The 17520-nt window shown below is 38.9% G+C and overlaps 1 protein-coding gene across 2 annotated transcripts in view; it reads left to right on the forward strand.

Annotated features, from left to right (window-relative positions):
• Positions 1–17520, forward strand: part of MTHFD1L (methylenetetrahydrofolate dehydrogenase (NADP+ dependent) 1 like) — a 177777-nt gene that overhangs the window by 95478 nt on the left and 64779 nt on the right. For both annotated transcript variants that reach the window (XM_070733706.1, XM_070733708.1), the window contains exon 21: positions 15967–16106. In XM_070733706.1, coding sequence (XP_070589807.1) covers positions 15967–16106 — 140 coding nt within the window. The remainder of the gene's footprint in view (positions 1–15966; positions 16107–17520) is intronic.

The following is a 17520-nucleotide window of genomic DNA, read 5'->3' on the forward strand; positions in this document are numbered from 1 at the left end:
TTCTTGTAGCCCGTCTTTGGACCCGTTCAATTTTGTCAATATCTTTTTGTAGGTGAGGTCTCCAGAACTGAACACAGTATTCCAAATGTGGTCTCACCATCATTCTATATAGTGGGATCATAATCTCCCTCTTCCTGCTTGTTATACCTCTAGCTATGCAGCCAAGCATCCTACTTGCTTTCCCTACCGCCTGACTGCACTGTTCACCCATTTTGAGACTGTCAGAAATCACTACCCCTAAATCCTTTTCTTTTGAAGTATTTGCCAACACTGAACTGCCAATACAATACTCAGATTGAGGATTCCTTTTCCCCAAGTGCATTATTTTACATTTGGAAACATTAAACTGCAGTTTCCATTGCTTAGACCATTTATCTAGTAAAGCTAAATCATTTACCATATTACAGACGCCTCCAGGAATATCAACCCTATTGCACACTTTAGAGTCATCGGCAAATAGGCAAACTTTCCCTACCAAACCTTCCCCTATGTCACTCACAAATATATTAAAAAGAATAGGACCCAGAACAGATCCTTGTGGCACACCGCTTGTAACCTGACTCTGCTCAGAATACTCGCCATTAACAATAACTCTCTGATGTCTACGCTTCAGCCAGCTGAAAATCCATTGAACTATCCAGGGTAAGTCCAATCTTCACTAATTTATCTATCAGCTCTTTATGTGGAACCGTATCAAAGGCTTTGCTGAAGTCCAGGTAGGCAATATCCACGGCACCACCTTCATCCAACACCTTTGTGACATAGTCAAAGAAATCAATGAGATTAGTCTGACATGATTTGCCTTCAGTAAAGCCATGCTGATTTGGGTCTAATAAGTTATTGTTTTTTAGGTGCTGATTTATCCTCTTTTTGAGTAGAGTCTCCATCATTTTAACTACAACTGATGTCAAGCTAACTGGCCTGTAGTTACCAGCTTCTTCTCTACTGCCCTTCTTGTGAATAGGCACAACACTGGCCATTCTCCAATCCTCAGGAACTTCTCCTGTTAACAAGGATTGGTTAAACAAATCAGGCAGGGGGGTAGCAATGACAGATCTGAGTTCTTTAAGAACTCTGGGGTGGATGCCATCTGGACCCATTGCCTTATTTATCTTTAATCGTTCAAGTTCTTCTAAGACATCGGCTTCTAAGATCACTGGAGCTGAATCCGTACAGCTGGAAGCAATGCTATATCCCTCTATAGTATTATTTTGTAAGGTGTCTTTTGAGAAAACTGAACAGAAGTAGCTATTGAAATGGTCAGTTACATTACATGAAATATTACATGAAATCTATAAAACAAGGATTGTACATAGAACAACATCAGACCTCTGAAAAGTATAAGCATCTATATGTACTTAGTACTTGGTTTTGGGCCCCTTTTGCAGCAATGTGGCATGGCATGGAAGCTATCAGCCTGGAGTGCTGCTGCTGAGTTGTTATGGAGGACCAGGATGCTTCAATAATGGTCTTCAGCTCTTCTGCATTGTTCAGTCTCATGTCTGTCAGAGTTCCAAATAACATCTAAGTTTAAATCAGAGTCCGAGGCAAAGGTTTCCTCAAAGTTCCAGTTTATTCCCATATTGGTACATCTGGGGAATCTGGTTTCCCCAGGGTTTCTACTTCCAATTTAAAGTTCATTCCCCTGTCCTACACACACAAGTTCATCACATCGACCACTAATCTGCTGCCAAAGGGTCCATACACTACCATGCTGGACAAAGGATGACCTTGAAACTTGAAAAGGAATTTATTTTGTCTATCTCTGTTTTGCATGTAATGAGTCTCATATATTGTTTTCTTTTAAGTTGCATTTCTGAAATAAATGAATCTTTGCACAATATTCTAATTTTTGAAGTTTCACCTGTATGTTTGTTTACATAGCTCATTTATGCTTTACTTACTTTTCTGTGTGTATGCTGCTGAATGTAGTGGAAAAGATGAACCTGTAAAAGGAAAGGCTGAGGCTAAAACTTCTCCTACACAAAGTACTTTAGGTTTTCACACCCAGTTCCTGCTTCCTGCATGGATTAATGACTTTGTAGTACCTGCTGCCACTAGTTGTCTAGAACAGTGATTTCCAACCTTTTTTGAGCCACGGCACATTTTTTACATTTACAAAATCCTGGGGCACACCACCAACAAAAATGACACAAAATGACACTCTAACACAGTACATATTATACATATAGGTAATAATATAATATATCACCCTCTGCGGGGGGCCTCTTAAAAAAGAAAAAGGTTAAATATCTATATACACCATCAGGATAGACATAACCAGCTGAAGCTGAGGCTTCATCTAGTGGTGGCAACATTTACCTCCAGTCCTGACCAGGATTAGAAATTGGGACCATGGGGAGGAGTAACAGCTTCAACTACTTGCCGCGGCCACGCAATGACAAGTGCACGGCAGCCCGAGCGGGGACCTTCCTGGGTGTGGATGAGAGGCGGACTGCTATTGGTTCATCGCTAGTGGTCGGGATGAATCCTAGAAGGTGATTGGTCAGTGAGCGTTCCCTGTGCCTTCGCTCTTCCTGTCGCTGATAGCTGGAGGGATTGTGAGGGGAATGTTTATGTTCAGATGGAGGCAGCTGGCGGTGGGCCACATAAATGGCCTCCGCGGGCCGTATCCGTCATGGCCGTAATTTGGGGACCCATGTTTAATTTCCCCACGGCACACCTGACCATGTCTCACAGCACACTACTGTGCCGCGGCACACTGGTTGAAAAACACTGGTCTAGAACAAACATCTAGCACCTTCCCCCTAAACCCAGTGTATGAGAGAGGAAGAGTTCTCAGAGCCTGTGCTGCCCTCCTGTTGATTGCTAGGTCACAATGACAAAGGTTGAGATTGTTGTAATAATGCAACCTTAATGATATGGGACTAGACATTTCAACTTTTCTTCCCCTCTTTGGTAGACAGGCCAATATCACAAGTTATGCAAAATTAGACTTTACATATAATCTAAATAAATATAGGAAAACATAAAAGTTAGTATACAAAAAACCAGAAGACCCTCTTCAAAGAAGGAAAAAAAATACTCTAGGGAAGAATAAAAGCAGACATACCCCAGAGTAGAAAGTTTTTTTTCTGGGTAAACAGCTATAAACCTGAGCACCGCTGGTTTAAATGGGTCTTTGGGTCACATTAGGAACCTGTGAAGAATCCTGTGTTGCATTGAGACATGAAAATAATTTGGAAGGCCAGGAACAGTCAAGATAGAAAGGTATTGAAAACACCTATCAGGTGACTATCACAATAATCTAGAACCCACTCCGCATTTAGAAAATGTCCAGAGATACTTTACTAGAAGAGCCCTTCATTCCTCCACTCGCAACAGAATACTCTATGCAACTAGACTTACAATCCTAGGTTTAGAAAGCTTAGAACTACATCGCCTTAAACACAACCTAAGCATAGCCCATAAAGTCATCTGTTACAACATTCTTCCTGTCAATAGCTACTTCAGCTTCAAACACAACAACACACAAGCACACAACAGATACAAATTTAAAGTAAACCGCTCCAAACTTGACTGCAGGATATACGACTTTACTAACCAAGTAGTTGATGCATGAAACTCACTACTTGACTCTGTAGTATCATCACATTTAAAAAAAAATATTTTTATTGATTTTTATAATATAAGAAAAACACACACACAACATATAACAAGTGCTCAGTGATTGTGCCCACCACCAGACAAACATTCGTACCCCACCACCATTTGGGGGTGTTTATTATATAAATCGTTTTAACCCCGTTTACATATTATAAAGTGATTCCAACTTGTTTCTTATAGCTTGGTCTCGGATCCTACTCGCCGTATATCGTCTTACCTTGTCCCATCGCCCCATCAGTTGTCGCAATTCAGTTTCACTAGTATCATTAGTATCATCACATAACCTCCCAAATCCCCTCCTTAGACTATCCACCTGTTGACCTCACCCAATTCCTAAGAGGTCAGTAAGGGGCGTGCATAAGTGCACTAGCGTGCCTACCATCCTCTGACCTAACATTTCTCTCTTACTAGTATCATGTAATATAAACATTGTTATATCCTTGTATACTACCCATACGTACTTGACAAAATAAAATAAAACTACCGTAGATAGATAGACAGACAGACAGACAGACAGACAGACAGACAGACAGACAGACAGACAGACAGACAGACAAACTGTGTCTGACAGTCAAGGCATCCTCAGTTAAACTAAAGTCTTTTTTAGTCAAAGCCCGAGGCTGTGCAAGGAAGAAACTGGGGCCATCTAGGAGTTCTGAAGACAAATGGGGAAGACTTACCGGTAGTCCAAGCTGACAGGCCCAAACAAAACAATCTTATTCTTTTCAACATGCAGCTTAAAGCATTGGGAGATCATCCAAGAGGTACTTCATAGTAAGGCGTGTATTGTTACAGCTGACCATGCATTGTTAATGAAGGTCTCCAGAAAATCCCACAGATTTGAGCATTGTGATTGTAATCATAATAACAAGATATGATCTTGAATCAAAACACACAAGAATATAGGAACAATCTTACAGATTTCATGCTATATACGGCTTTTTAGGATAGGTCCATCCTTGGAATGGTGCCAGGGAAAAAAATAAGTTATCTTACTGTAGTACAGGCTGCACAATAATAGACAGATTGGGTTTGTTTCACAGTTTAGTCTCCTGTGAGAACATTTTTCAAAGTGTATAACAACAGCAGCTGTTAACATTCCCTGCCAACTTGCAAAGATGCATGCTGCATAACAAAAGCAAAGTCACAAGACAGAAGGATTTCCCTAAAAATTAGCAACATTCTAGTGTATGCCAAGTGTTTTTAAAAACCTCTTGAAGTTTGTCTTAAAAAAGAATAAATTACCTTTTTCTTTTTCAACATTTGTTTTCACTTGTGATTTTTACAAAAAAGTTGATGTGTCAGACTGTGAATATTCTACTCTGTACAAGTCTGGTACCAAATATTTGATCATTGCCATATCTCATTATAATTTATAGACTTAATATGCAACATTTCTGTCTGACTGATTTATATAGCCTCACTAGAAATGCCTCTGCGCCATCTACAACAATAAAATAAAAATATGAAATAAATATTATAAAAACAATAATTGTAACGGGACCCATTAATTGTAGATCCCTTGAAAATGGTACCTGCAGGATGCCCTCTCTGCCGAATCTAAGGAAATGGGCTGACATAATAGGGAGAGCATGAAGGGTTTAAAAAATAAAAACCAGCAACTTGAATTGGATCCAGAAACAATCTGGCAGCCAGGGCAGCTCATGGAGCAGAAGTGCAACATATGCTGTTCTGTAGACATACATAACTTTCTGCACCACTGCATTCTGCATCAGCTGAAGCTTAAAGAACTAAATAGAAAATAGAACTAATACATAACTAATTGTCAGCCCTAGGCAAAATATTATAGATCTTTCCTTCCTTCCTTCCTTCCTTCCTTCCTTCCTTCCTTCCTTCCTTCTTTCTTTCCTTCCTTCCTTCCTTCCTCAATCAGATTTAGCATACTGTCTACGACCTTTCTTGCTACAGTTGTTAAGTGAATCTGGTTTCCCCATTGACTTTGCTTGTCAAAAGATTACAAAAGGTGATCACATGATCTTGGGACACTGCAAGCATCACAAATATGAATCAGTTGTCACACATCTGAATTTTGATGCATGGAGATGCTGGAAAGGTTGTAACTGTCATTATAACTTTGTACGGTCACCAAACAAACTAATATATTGTAATGGACTACCAGTATACATAATTTGAAAACAAATATTGATGTGTCAGTTACTTTGAACTGCTTTCTCAACTCTCTCTCTTTCTCTCCTTTTTTTCCCTCCAAGATAGTTATTTTAAACCAAAAGAGCTTCAGATGACAGTACAGTGGTACCTCTACCTAAGAATGCCTCTACTTACGAACTTTTCTAGATAAGAACCGGGTGTTCAAGATTTTTTTTCCTCTTCTCAAGAACCATTTTCTACTTACAAACCCGAGCCTCCGAAATTGTAACTGGGAAAGGCAGGGCGAAGCCTCCGTGGGGCCTCTCTAGGAATCTCCTGGGAGGAAACAGGGCCAGAAAAAGCAGGGCAAAGCCTCCGTGGGGCCTCTCTAGGAATCTCCTGGGAGGAAACAGGGCCGGAAAAGGCGGGAAGAAGCCTCCTGGGGGCCTCTCTAGGAATCTCCTGGGAGGAAATAGGGCCTCCACCCTCCCTGTGGTTTTCTCAATCGTACACATTATTTGCTTTATGGGAAAAATTGCTTCTTCTTACAAACTTTTTTACTTAAGAACCTGGTCACGGAACGAATTAAGTTCGTAAGTAGAGGTACCACTGTATATCTGAATGAGGAGAGGATGTTTTGGTCCATCCTCTGTAGTCATCCTGTGTAATTCTATACAGACACCGTCTCTCCATAGTCCAGCTGCTTTCCTGGAAAGATTTGCTCATTTATTTCACAATGTTGAATGGTTTGAATCCTCAAACAGCATTCTATAAAGATAAAGTAATACCTGTAAATTAAATATGTCTTTTTTTCCTTCCAGCCCAGGCTTGTATGATTTAAAACATGCCTTGTAGGACCACGAGCATCTGAAATACATTAGAAATTTACTGAGTAGAGCAAGTTTATGGAATCATTTGGAACACGTGGAAAGATCTGAGAGTACCACATTCCACAATTGCTCATTTAGGAAGAGATGTGGGGTCATGTTGTAAAAACATCTAGTTCATTTACCCTTGCTGTTCTAACAAAAAAAAAATGTGGCATCCTTTCAGATGGATCTTGATCTATCCTGGTTTATTTTGGCAGCTGTTATGTTTAGCAATGTGCTCTTTTACAAGAAACACTGAGCCTTGCTCCCCAGCCAAAATGCCTTGGATCCCTGGGGTTAAAGTTCATGTGCTTCTGTAACTTTGAACTCTATAGTTTCCTTGCTGACAGCTGCAGAAGGAGAACTATGTTTACATCGTAGAATTATATGGCCACCAACAATTCAAAATTTCCATTTCCTCTTGCATTGTTCTGGAATTTGGCGTCCACTATTCCAATGTCCTAAAACTTAGCCTAGTGAGCATATTTTCTAGTGCTCCCTTCCAGTGTGCTGTTTTGGTTTTTGATTTTTATGTGTTGACCCTAAATGCTTAGTGTGCAAAAATTTGTTTTGTTGAAATCTACCTGTTTATGAGATTTTAATAGTAGATACTTGTTCTTATCTGTTTCTTTTTTTAAAAAATTTCTTTATTGAGTTTTCACATATAGTTCAAATCACACATTATTCTGTTTTACAGATTATAAACCATCTCTATTAAAATTCTTATAATAGATATTTACCTGTTACATTCCATTATATACATTATATTTCATACTTTTATATTCTAATATTTGTTATATTCAATAACTGGTAAATAAAACTTTTTACAAGATAGCTGTAGATTGTTTCCATTGTACTGTTGCTTCTTATTATATTGTTTCTATATTCTCTTTTGAACCCATTCATGCCATTTTTGCCATGTTCATTTTGATTCCGTGATTTTGTTTCCCTTGATTGAGTTAGTGAGTTCGTCCATCTCCACGCATGTATATATCTTATTTATAATTAATTCTTCCGTTGGGGTCTGGTCATTTTTCCAGAGTTGTGCTATTGCAATTCTCGTTGCGGTGTTTATGTGTGTTGTAAGAAGCATTGTTTGTTTTGAGTATTGTTTTCTCCAAACTCCTAATAGCATGGCTTCCGAAGTGAATTCGATTTCGTCTTTCGTAATCTCTGAAAGCCAGGTATGAGTTGTTTTCCAGATTTTTTGTATCATAGGACATGACCACCACATATGGAAAAAAGTGCCTCTTTCGTTTTTACACTTCCAACATGTGTCTAATAATGTTGGGTATATCTTTGCTAACCTAGCTAGGGGAATATACCATCTGTAAAAAAGTTTATAATAATTTTCCTTATATGCTGCCGAAAGATCTGTTTCATTTTGTATCCTTCCATACAAAAAAATTTGGGTTTGGGTTTTTTTAAGGTCCTTTGCTGTGTTAATGTTGACTGTTGGATTCAGACTTCATATGGAACTGTGTTCAGCTGTAACTTAGTGACGGCTTTCTTCTATCTGCATATTGTTCTGAATTTTAGTTTATAAATTAGTAGCCTGTAAAAAATATTTCTAAGAGTATGTTCCATGTTAATAATTACACTGAGAGTGTGGGGGATGTATGTCATAAATTCTGAATTGTCAGAATGTCTTGAGGTTGTTTTTTTCTAAATTCCCCAGATAGTGTAAGTTGGATTGTATGCATTCATATATGTTATCTACTTTAGTGAAAAGAAAAATAAAGGCATTTCCTTTAATTTGTCTTTCTTCCCTCATCTTATATATCAGTCTTGTTATCTCTCTCTCCTCCCCCTTCTCTCCCTCTCTCTCAAAGATATCTAAGTTATTAGAAGCCTTTAAGGAGGCACACACACTCTCTCTCTTTGAGAGAGAAAGCTTCCTTAAAGGCTTCTAATAATTGAGATAACCCAATGGCAGTAGACAAATGTACAGTAATACCTCATTTTACAAACCCCTGGTCATACAAACTTTTTGAAATACAAACCCGGGGTTTAAGATTTTTTTGCCTCTTCTTCCAAACTATTTTCGCCTTACAAACCCAAGCCGCTGCCGCCGCCACTCAGATGACCCACCTCCAGACTTCTGTTGCCAGCAAAGTGCCCGTTTTTGTGCTGCTGGGATTCCCCTGAGGCTCCCCTCCATGGGAAACTATGCAATTCATGTATGGTATGTTTGTTTGTTTGTGTGTATGTCTGCTTTAATAACAGGGTTTTTTAATGTTTTAAAATTATTAGATTTGTCTTGAATTGTTTTATTGTTGTTGTGAGCCACCCCGAGCCTACGGAGAGGGCCAGCATACAAATCTAATAAAAATTTAAAAATAATTAAAAAACACCACCACCTCTGTGCTTCCGTGCTTTTGCGATGCTGCAGGGGAATCCCAGCAGCACAAAAACGGGCGCTTCGCTGGCAACGGAAGTCCGGAGGTGGGGTTTCCCAGCGAGGGGAGCCTCAGCGAAATTGCAGCATCACAAAAACATGGAAGTCCAGAGGTGGGGTTTCGAGAACTTCCGTGTTTTTGCAAGGCTGCAATTTTGCTGAAGCTCCTCTCGCTGGGAAACCCCACCTCTGGACTTCCATTGCCAGCAAAGCACCCATTTTTGTGCTGCTGGGATTCCCCTGCAGCATCACAAAAACACGGAAGTCCGGAGGTGGGGTTTCCCATGGAGGGGAGACTCAGGGAAATCCCAGCAGCGCAAAAATGGGCGCTTCGGCTGGCAAAAGGGGTGAGTTTTGGGTTTGCACGCATTAATCGCTTTTCCATTGATTCCTATGGGAAACATTGTTTCGTCTTACAAACTTTTCACCTTACAAACCTCAACCCGGAACCAATTAAGTTTGTAAGACGAGGTATCACTGTAGTTTTCATTCTTGTTTTTCTCTTTTTTCATATGGAGAGAGAGAGCTCTTATAGACACCTTCCTTTGGAGCTATTATTTTTATTTACACAAAGGATACTCCTTTTATTTCACACTCTACTTCTGGAAAGCAAAGAGGATGGTGTGGTAGCCAAGCTGACCTCATAGGCTTGCTTTGGTTTCTTCTCCTTATATGTAGAATTACTCATAGTATGAATGCCTGAAGAGTTTTATACAAACACAGAGCCTTGAAATAGAACATTTATTTAGTTATATCTACATAACTAGCCTCCAGAGTTACACGATTATTAAACAAAGACCAGTTGGAATCATTTTTGTCCTACTGGCCTCTATCTGGTTATATTATCATTGGCACTCTGATTTGCCAGCAGGAAATAATACAAAAGTGATTGTATTGAATATTTGAGCACAAACAAGGGTCAAAGTACATGCCTTTGGCACATGGCTTTATCTTTACATTTACTCTCTGTTTTATTTCCTCTGCAGTTGGTTACCTTCATCCTAGTGGCCTTTACACTGCATCCTGTTTCCTTCCTCTCCCACTAGTCAGTGTGTTTGTCAGACGTATGATGTTTTCAGTCCCCAGATTCATAACATGAAATATTTCTGATGCTTTGTACCTCAGTTTTTCCCAACTCAATCTAAAGTAAATGAGGAAACAAGAAAGTGGGTAATAATATAAAAAGATATAAATGTGAATTTGCTGTCTGGATTTTTTTTACCCCAAATCTTATATTCGTTTGTTTTCTTCAAATAACTGTATTTTAAAATGTGCATTAATAATGTTTTATTTAAATTATATATGGGAAGTAAGGAAATATCAGTTCACTGGTGAACCATAAGCAAATCTTTGATCATACAATGGCAGTTTACTTTCTTTCTTAGAAACATAGAAACATAGAAGTCTGACGGCAGAAAAAGACCTCCTGGTCCATCTAGTCTGCCCTTATACTATTTTCTGTATTTTATCTTAGGATGGATATATGTTTATCCCAGGCATGTTTAAATTCAGTTACTGTGGATATATCTACCACATCTGCTGGAAGTTTGTTCCAAGGATCTACTACTCTTTCAGTAAAATAATATTTTCTCATGTTGCTTTTGTGTCCCCTTGTTCTTGTGTTCACTTTCCTATTAAAAACACTTCCCTCCTGGACCTTATTTAACCCTTTAATATATTTAAATGTTTCGATCATGTCCCCCCTTTTCCTTCTGTCCTCCAGACTATACAGATTGAGTTCATTAAGTCTTTCCTGATACGTTTTATGCTTCAGACCTTCCACCATTCTTGTAGCCCGTCTTTGGACCCGTTCAATTTTGTCAATATCTTTTTGTAGGTGAGGTCTCCAGAACTGAACACAGTATTCCAAATGTGGTCTCACCAGCATTCTATATAGCGGGATCATAATCTCCCTCTTCCTGCTTGTTATACCTCTAGCTATGCAGCCAAGCATCCTACTTGCTTTCCCTACTGCCTGACTGCACTGTTCACCCATTTTGAGACTGTCAGAAATCACTACCCCTAAATCCTTTTCTTCTGAAGTATTTGCTAACACAGAACCGCTAATACAATACTCAGATTGAGGATTCCTTTTCCCCAAGTGCATTATTTTACATTTGGAAACATTAAACTGCAGTTTCCATTGCTTTGACCATTTATCTAGTAAAGCTAAATCATTTACCATATTACAGACGCCTCCAGGAATATCAACTCTATTGCACACTTTATTGCACACTTTAGAGTCATCGGCAAATAGGCAAACCTTCCCTACCAAACCTTCCCCTATGTCACTCACAAACATATTAAAAAGAATAGGACCCAGAACAGACCCTTGTGGCACACCGCTTGTAACCTGACTCTGCTCAGAATACTCGCCATTAACAATAACTCTCTGATGTCTACGCGTCAGCCAGCTGCAAATCCATTGAACTATCCACACCGTAGAATACTAGTGCTGTGGTTCATTATCTGACCCATATTAGATTTCAGCTGTTAATAACTATTTTAATCCTACTATTTTTAATCATATATTTTTAAACATATGATTATTGAGATATTAGATGTATTAATACAGTAAAAGAGGTGCAAATGTAATCATTATGTGATTTGTCTTTTATTATATGTGCCATTAGTTTCTTCACTTTATAATTGCTCTTTTAAAAATTGATAAAAATTTCATTGACTAAATATCCTCATACTTACGTTTTGAGATAATAATAAGTGACATTTATTAACGGCATAGCATATTCATACCATATCTATTACTTAGAATCAATTACCGGTAGCCTGATTTTAAAAGAATATAATCTTGATGGTGGAGTAAGGAAAAAAAAACAGAAACCCAGTCCTGGGAAAGTGTGAGAAAGAAACTCAAAATAACACTGCTTTGAATCTGTTTGGTATAAAATGCTGTGGAAAGAAAATGTGACAGACTTTCAAGATTCTGTTGTTATATCTTACAATAATAAACAACTTTCCCGTAATCTGTTTCCTGAACTGATCTGCCTTAAAAGGCTGACAATGTTTTTACGAGAGTTTCTTCCTACTACTTTCTATATATTATGCAGTGTACAATCCTGACGATTAGAATTCTTTGCCTATGGGTTGATGGATAGGTGAGGCAAAATCAGCAAGATGGCAAACAGAACAAACACAGTCTATTCTGAATGTTGACACGTGTACAAAAGGGGTGGGTTTTACACTGTGATGTGTCACCTGCCATTTTGCCAATTTAACTGTTGGATTTTTTTAACTGCTAGAATTCTTTATTTATTGGCCAAGTGTCAGGAATTTGTCTTTGGTGCATATGATCTCAGTGTACATAAAAGAAAATATACATTTGTCAAGAATCATGAGGTGCAACACTTGATGATTTTCATAGGGGTCAAATAAGCAATGAGAAACAATATTTATTTTATTTATTTATTTTATTTATTCATTACACAAATACATAGAAAGAAAAATAGACATGTGGTAATATATATAAGGGTAAAAGTGAACTTAGAGGAGAGGATATATGAAAAGAAGAGAATATATAAGATAGGTGAAAGAAAGGAAAGACAATTGGACCGGGGCCGAAAGGCACACCAGTGCACTTATGTACGCCCCTGACTGGCCTCTTAGGAACCTGGAGAGGTGAATCGTGGAGAGTCTAAGGGAGAAATGTTGGGGGTTAGGGGTTGACACAATTGAGTCTGGTAGTGAGTTCCAAGCTTCGATAACTCGATTGTTGAAATCATATTTTTTACAGTCAAGTTTGGCGCGGTTCGTATTAAGTTTGAATCTGTTGCGTGCTCTTGTGTTGTTGCGGTTGAAGCTGAAGTAGTCATTGACCGGTAGAACATTGCAGCATATGATCTTGTGGGCAATACTCAAATCGTGTTTTAGGCGCTGTAGTTCTAGACTTTCTAGGCCCAGGATTGTTAGTCTATTTTCGTAGGATATTCTGTTTCGAGTGGAGGAGTGAAGGGCTCTTCTGGTGAAATATCTTTGGACATTTTCAAGGGTGTTGATGTCTCAGATGTGGTATGGGTTCCAGACAGATGAGCAGTAGTCTAGGATGGGTCTGGCAAAAGTTTTGTAGGCTCTTGTGAGTAGTGTGAGATTGCCTGAGCAGAAGCAGCGTAGGATCAGGTTAACAACTCTAGAAGCTTTTTTGGTGATATTGTTGCAGTGGGCTTTAGCACTTAGGTCATTCGATATTAGTATTCCAAGGTCTTTTACTGAGTGTGGGTTAGCAGTGAGAGATTGTTTATTTAGTTCGTACGTGCGGTTTGGATTCTTTTTGCCAATGTGGAGGGTAGAGCATTTGTTGGTTGATATTTGAAGTTGCCAGGTGTTAGACCAGTCTGAGACAAAGTCCAGGTCTTTTTGGAGAGTGAGTGTGTTAATAAAAATCTTAAGGATACAAGCAACAAGTTACAGTCATATAGTCATAAGTGGGAGGGGATGGGTGATAAGAATGATGAGAAAAACTAGTAGTAATAGTAGTGCAGATTTAGTAAATAGTTTGACAGTGTTGAAGGGATTATTTGTTTAGCACAGTGATGGCGTTCGGGGGAAACTGTTCTTGTGTCTAATTGTCTTGGTGTGCAGTGCTCTGTAGCGACATTTTGAGGGTAGGAACTGAAACAATTTTTGTCCAGGTTGCGAGGGGTCAGTAGATACTTTTACAGCCCTCTTTTTGACTCATGCAGTGTACAGGTTCTCAATGGAAGGCAGGTTGGCAGCATTGTTTGTTCTGCGATTCTGACTATCCTTTGAAGTCTGTGGCAGTCTTGTTGGGTTGCATGAGCAAGCCAGACAGATATAGAGGTGCAGATGAGAGACTCAATAATTCCTCTCTAGAACTGTATCAGCAGCTCCTTGGGCAGTCTGAGCTTTTTGAGTTGGTGCAGAAAGAACATTCTTTGTTGTGCTTTTTGATGATGTTTTTGATGTTAGGTGACCATTTTAGGTCTTGAGATATGATAGAACTTAGAAATTTAAAGATCTCTACTGTTGATACCGTGTTGTCTAGTAATGTGAGAGGTAGTAGGATGGGAGGGTTTCTCCTAAAGTCTACCACCATTTCTACAGTTTTGAATGTGTTCAGTTCTAGATTGTTCCAGTCGCACCACGATGCTAGTTGTTCAACCTCCCATTGTCTCGAATGGGACCAATCGCTGTTGTATCATCTGCAAACTTCAGTAGTTTACCTGATGCATTGTTTGAGATGCAATCATTGCTATATAGAGAGAAGAGAAGTAGTGAGAGTACACAGCCTTGGGGTGGCCCTGTGCTAACTGTACAGGTATTTGATGTGATTTTGCCTGGCTTCACCTGATGCTTCCTGTCTGTTAGGAAGCTTGTGATCCACTTACAAGTGTGTTCAGGTATCACTTCCCAAAGATCTCTCACACCCAGCAAGAATTCCATTATGTGGCTTTATGTAAGATTCTCCTTGGCCAAAAGCCCTCAACCATCAATATATTTCAGAGCTAATGCCATGAAGTCTTCATCAAAGAGTAATGGGCTAGATTAGCAGTCTCCAATGTGGGACACACACACCACAGTAGGACAATTGGATTTTTAGTGGGAGTAATTGGAACCTTGTTTCAAGTTAATGGCCTTTTAGGCTTCCACCGCTGAATAGGATTTCACTTTTTGAATAGTAATAATTATAAGTCATGGGGCGGGGTGGGGGGGCAATAAGAGTTTTAGAGATGCTTAGGTAGGGCATGGCCCAAAAAAGGTTGGGAACCACTGGGTTAGAACCTTGCTCCAAACAGACACATTAAAATCAGTAAGCTTGTATTAATAAGTCCCTATGGTTTCAATAATTCTATTTAAAACTTAACTAGATTCCATCTGTGTGAGAGATACTTTTTAAGGCAGTTTATCATGTGAACATCATGTTCCTGATGTTAAGATTTTCCAAACTGTGGGAAGATTTGGTAAAGCTTCTGAAATGTGAAACTGGACTTTCACGTGTCAGAGGCTTTACCAAATCTTTATACAAAAGATTGTATAAAGGTTGCTATAAAATGGCAACCTTTATACAAAAGAGTTTTCTAGTCTGGCCTTAATGATGACTATAGTTCTTCAGATAATAGCTAAAGTCTGGTTTTCAAAAAAATCACTCTCTGTGCAGGTTTCTTGTGGGGGTGGAGGGAAAGGAGAGAATAAAAATCCATTTATATTTCTCTGAAGGAAAAATGGGGTATAAATCTAAGAAATGAACAACTAATAACTATTTGCACTAACTTATTATTTGGCTGTATAATTTATTTATTTATTTATTTATTAGATTTGTATGCCGCCCCTTTCCGAAGACTCGGGGAAGCTGACAACAACAACAATACAATATACAGAGTACAAATCCAATATAAATTAAAAACGAAATTTAAAACCCATAAATATTAAAAACAATCATTACTGCACAATCATACCATTCTCATGTATTACAGTCAGAAAAAAAAAGGTGCTAGTGGGAGGAAGAGATAATTATTCCCCCCATGCCTGGCGACATAGATAGGTCTTTAACATCTTGTGGAAGGCGGGAAGAGTAGGGGCAATTCGAATCTCCCGGGGGAGTTGGTTCCAGAGGGCCGGGGCCACCACAGAAAAGGCCCTTCCCCTGGGTCCCGCCAGAATTGCTCTAGTAACACATTCATTTTAATAGTTGGATAATTTCCCCCCACTCCTTAGGAATAGGTACATTATATATGGGCATTGTGTAAATGTGTACAACACAAATGATTTTTTTAAGGCATTGATTGACATGTCTAGATTGGGGGAATCTCCCACTCTTCTTTTAAAATAAAGGCACTGCCTATTCCTGTGAAAACATATTCGTGATGAAGTGTCTGCATAGATGAAGCTACTTGTGTATGTATAGTAAACTGTGAGAGCCCTCAAATAAAAACATTTCCTGAGTTCACTGATCCACCCTAACTTAAATTAACCCTTTATTCCTAATAGTAACTGAAGCTGGTTTCGGTGCTGATATCGGAATGGAGAAATTCTTCAACATCAAATGCAGAGCTTCTGGCTTGATTCCCAGTGTGGTGGTGCTTGTGGCTACAGTGAGGGCTTTGAAGATGCATGGAGGGGGGCCAAATGTAAGTGTCTCTACCTCTCAGAGAATAAATCTTCAGAACTCCCTATTTTTTAAACCCCTTATCGTTGGAAATAAGTATAAATATTTCGGTTTTGGAACTGATTGAAACGACTCCTAGTGCATTGCAAGCCAATTAACACTTTCTCTGAATTGTCAAGAGACAATAGTTTTAAAGCTATTTGGAGGAAGGCTCTTTGCAGGACTTAAGAAGTTCATGGTCCCGCAGTTTGAACTATCATTGACTGCTAGTTCCTGTTTCCTTATTTCCTTAATTATTTCCTTATTTAAGCCAACTATGGGTACATTCCAATCAAAGTTAAGAACTTTGATCTGTTAACTTCATTAGGAGGGAATTATTAACTGTAGGGAATTTAAAAGTACTTGACTAAATTGCACCTTGTTTCTTTATCTTTAAAAAAAATAATTCTGTTTGTAGCAATACTCTGCGGTACATATATGTCTTCCCTCCCAAAATTCTTGTGTTACTTCTGTTCTCTCAGCCTGTCATCCAGGCATGCAGTCTGGCTTTTATCTTTGGATTCCTCACTTTTTTCTTTCATTTAATTTTAACTTCTTGTTTGAGCTTGAGCCCTCTCCTGTTTTCCAAGGTTTTTCAAATTTTTATGCCACTGGATGCTGATGTTTAACTACAAGTACTAATTGTTCCAAGATTATATATACTAACTACTTTGGTTATAAACTGTCGCTGCCTTTACACCTACACCTTGTCTCTATTATTGCTTCTCCTGTACTTTTTAAAATTCACCCCTTCATTCTTCATTCCTAAAGCTACTACACTATATCTGAGTTGCAAAAAGTTGGAAGATGCCAAAGAATTACAGAACACTCTAACTCTGCTACCCTCTAATGCATTGGTTCCCAACCTTTCTAATGCTGCGACCTCTTAATACAGTTCCTCATTTTGGGGTGACCCCCAACCATAAGCCCAGTGCCAATTCACCCAACAGAGCTTTAAGCTGATTGGCAGGAAGGCCAGAGGGACACCCCCACTGTAAACGCCTGATAGGTCCGATTGTAAAAATATGTTCCAAGGAGCCAGAATAGAAGCTTTAGTTCCTAACACCAGGGGAAATTTGTCTTTTCCCCCATGGACTTACGCAACCCCTGTGAAATGGTCGTTTGACCCCCAAAGGGGTCCCGACTCTCAGGTTGAGAACCACTGCTCTAATGCTTGCTCAGACTTGTCCAACTGCATTCTTTAATACTTCGTGCTAAAAGTACCACAAGGCTTGATTTTTGCATCCTAATTTTTAAAATCTTTATCCAAATTACTTTTTTCTTGATTCTTCCCTCTCCTCCCTGTTGAAAATATTAATATTTTGCAAATGTGCCCCGTTGCTTCCACTTTGGGAAGTATAAAGTTCATTCAACTTGGTGACAAGCAGCTGTAATAT

This window comes from Erythrolamprus reginae, chromosome 1, assembly GCF_031021105.1.
Source record: "Erythrolamprus reginae isolate rEryReg1 chromosome 1, rEryReg1.hap1, whole genome shotgun sequence".
NCBI classification, from domain to species: domain Eukaryota; kingdom Metazoa; phylum Chordata; class Lepidosauria; order Squamata; family Dipsadidae; genus Erythrolamprus; species Erythrolamprus reginae.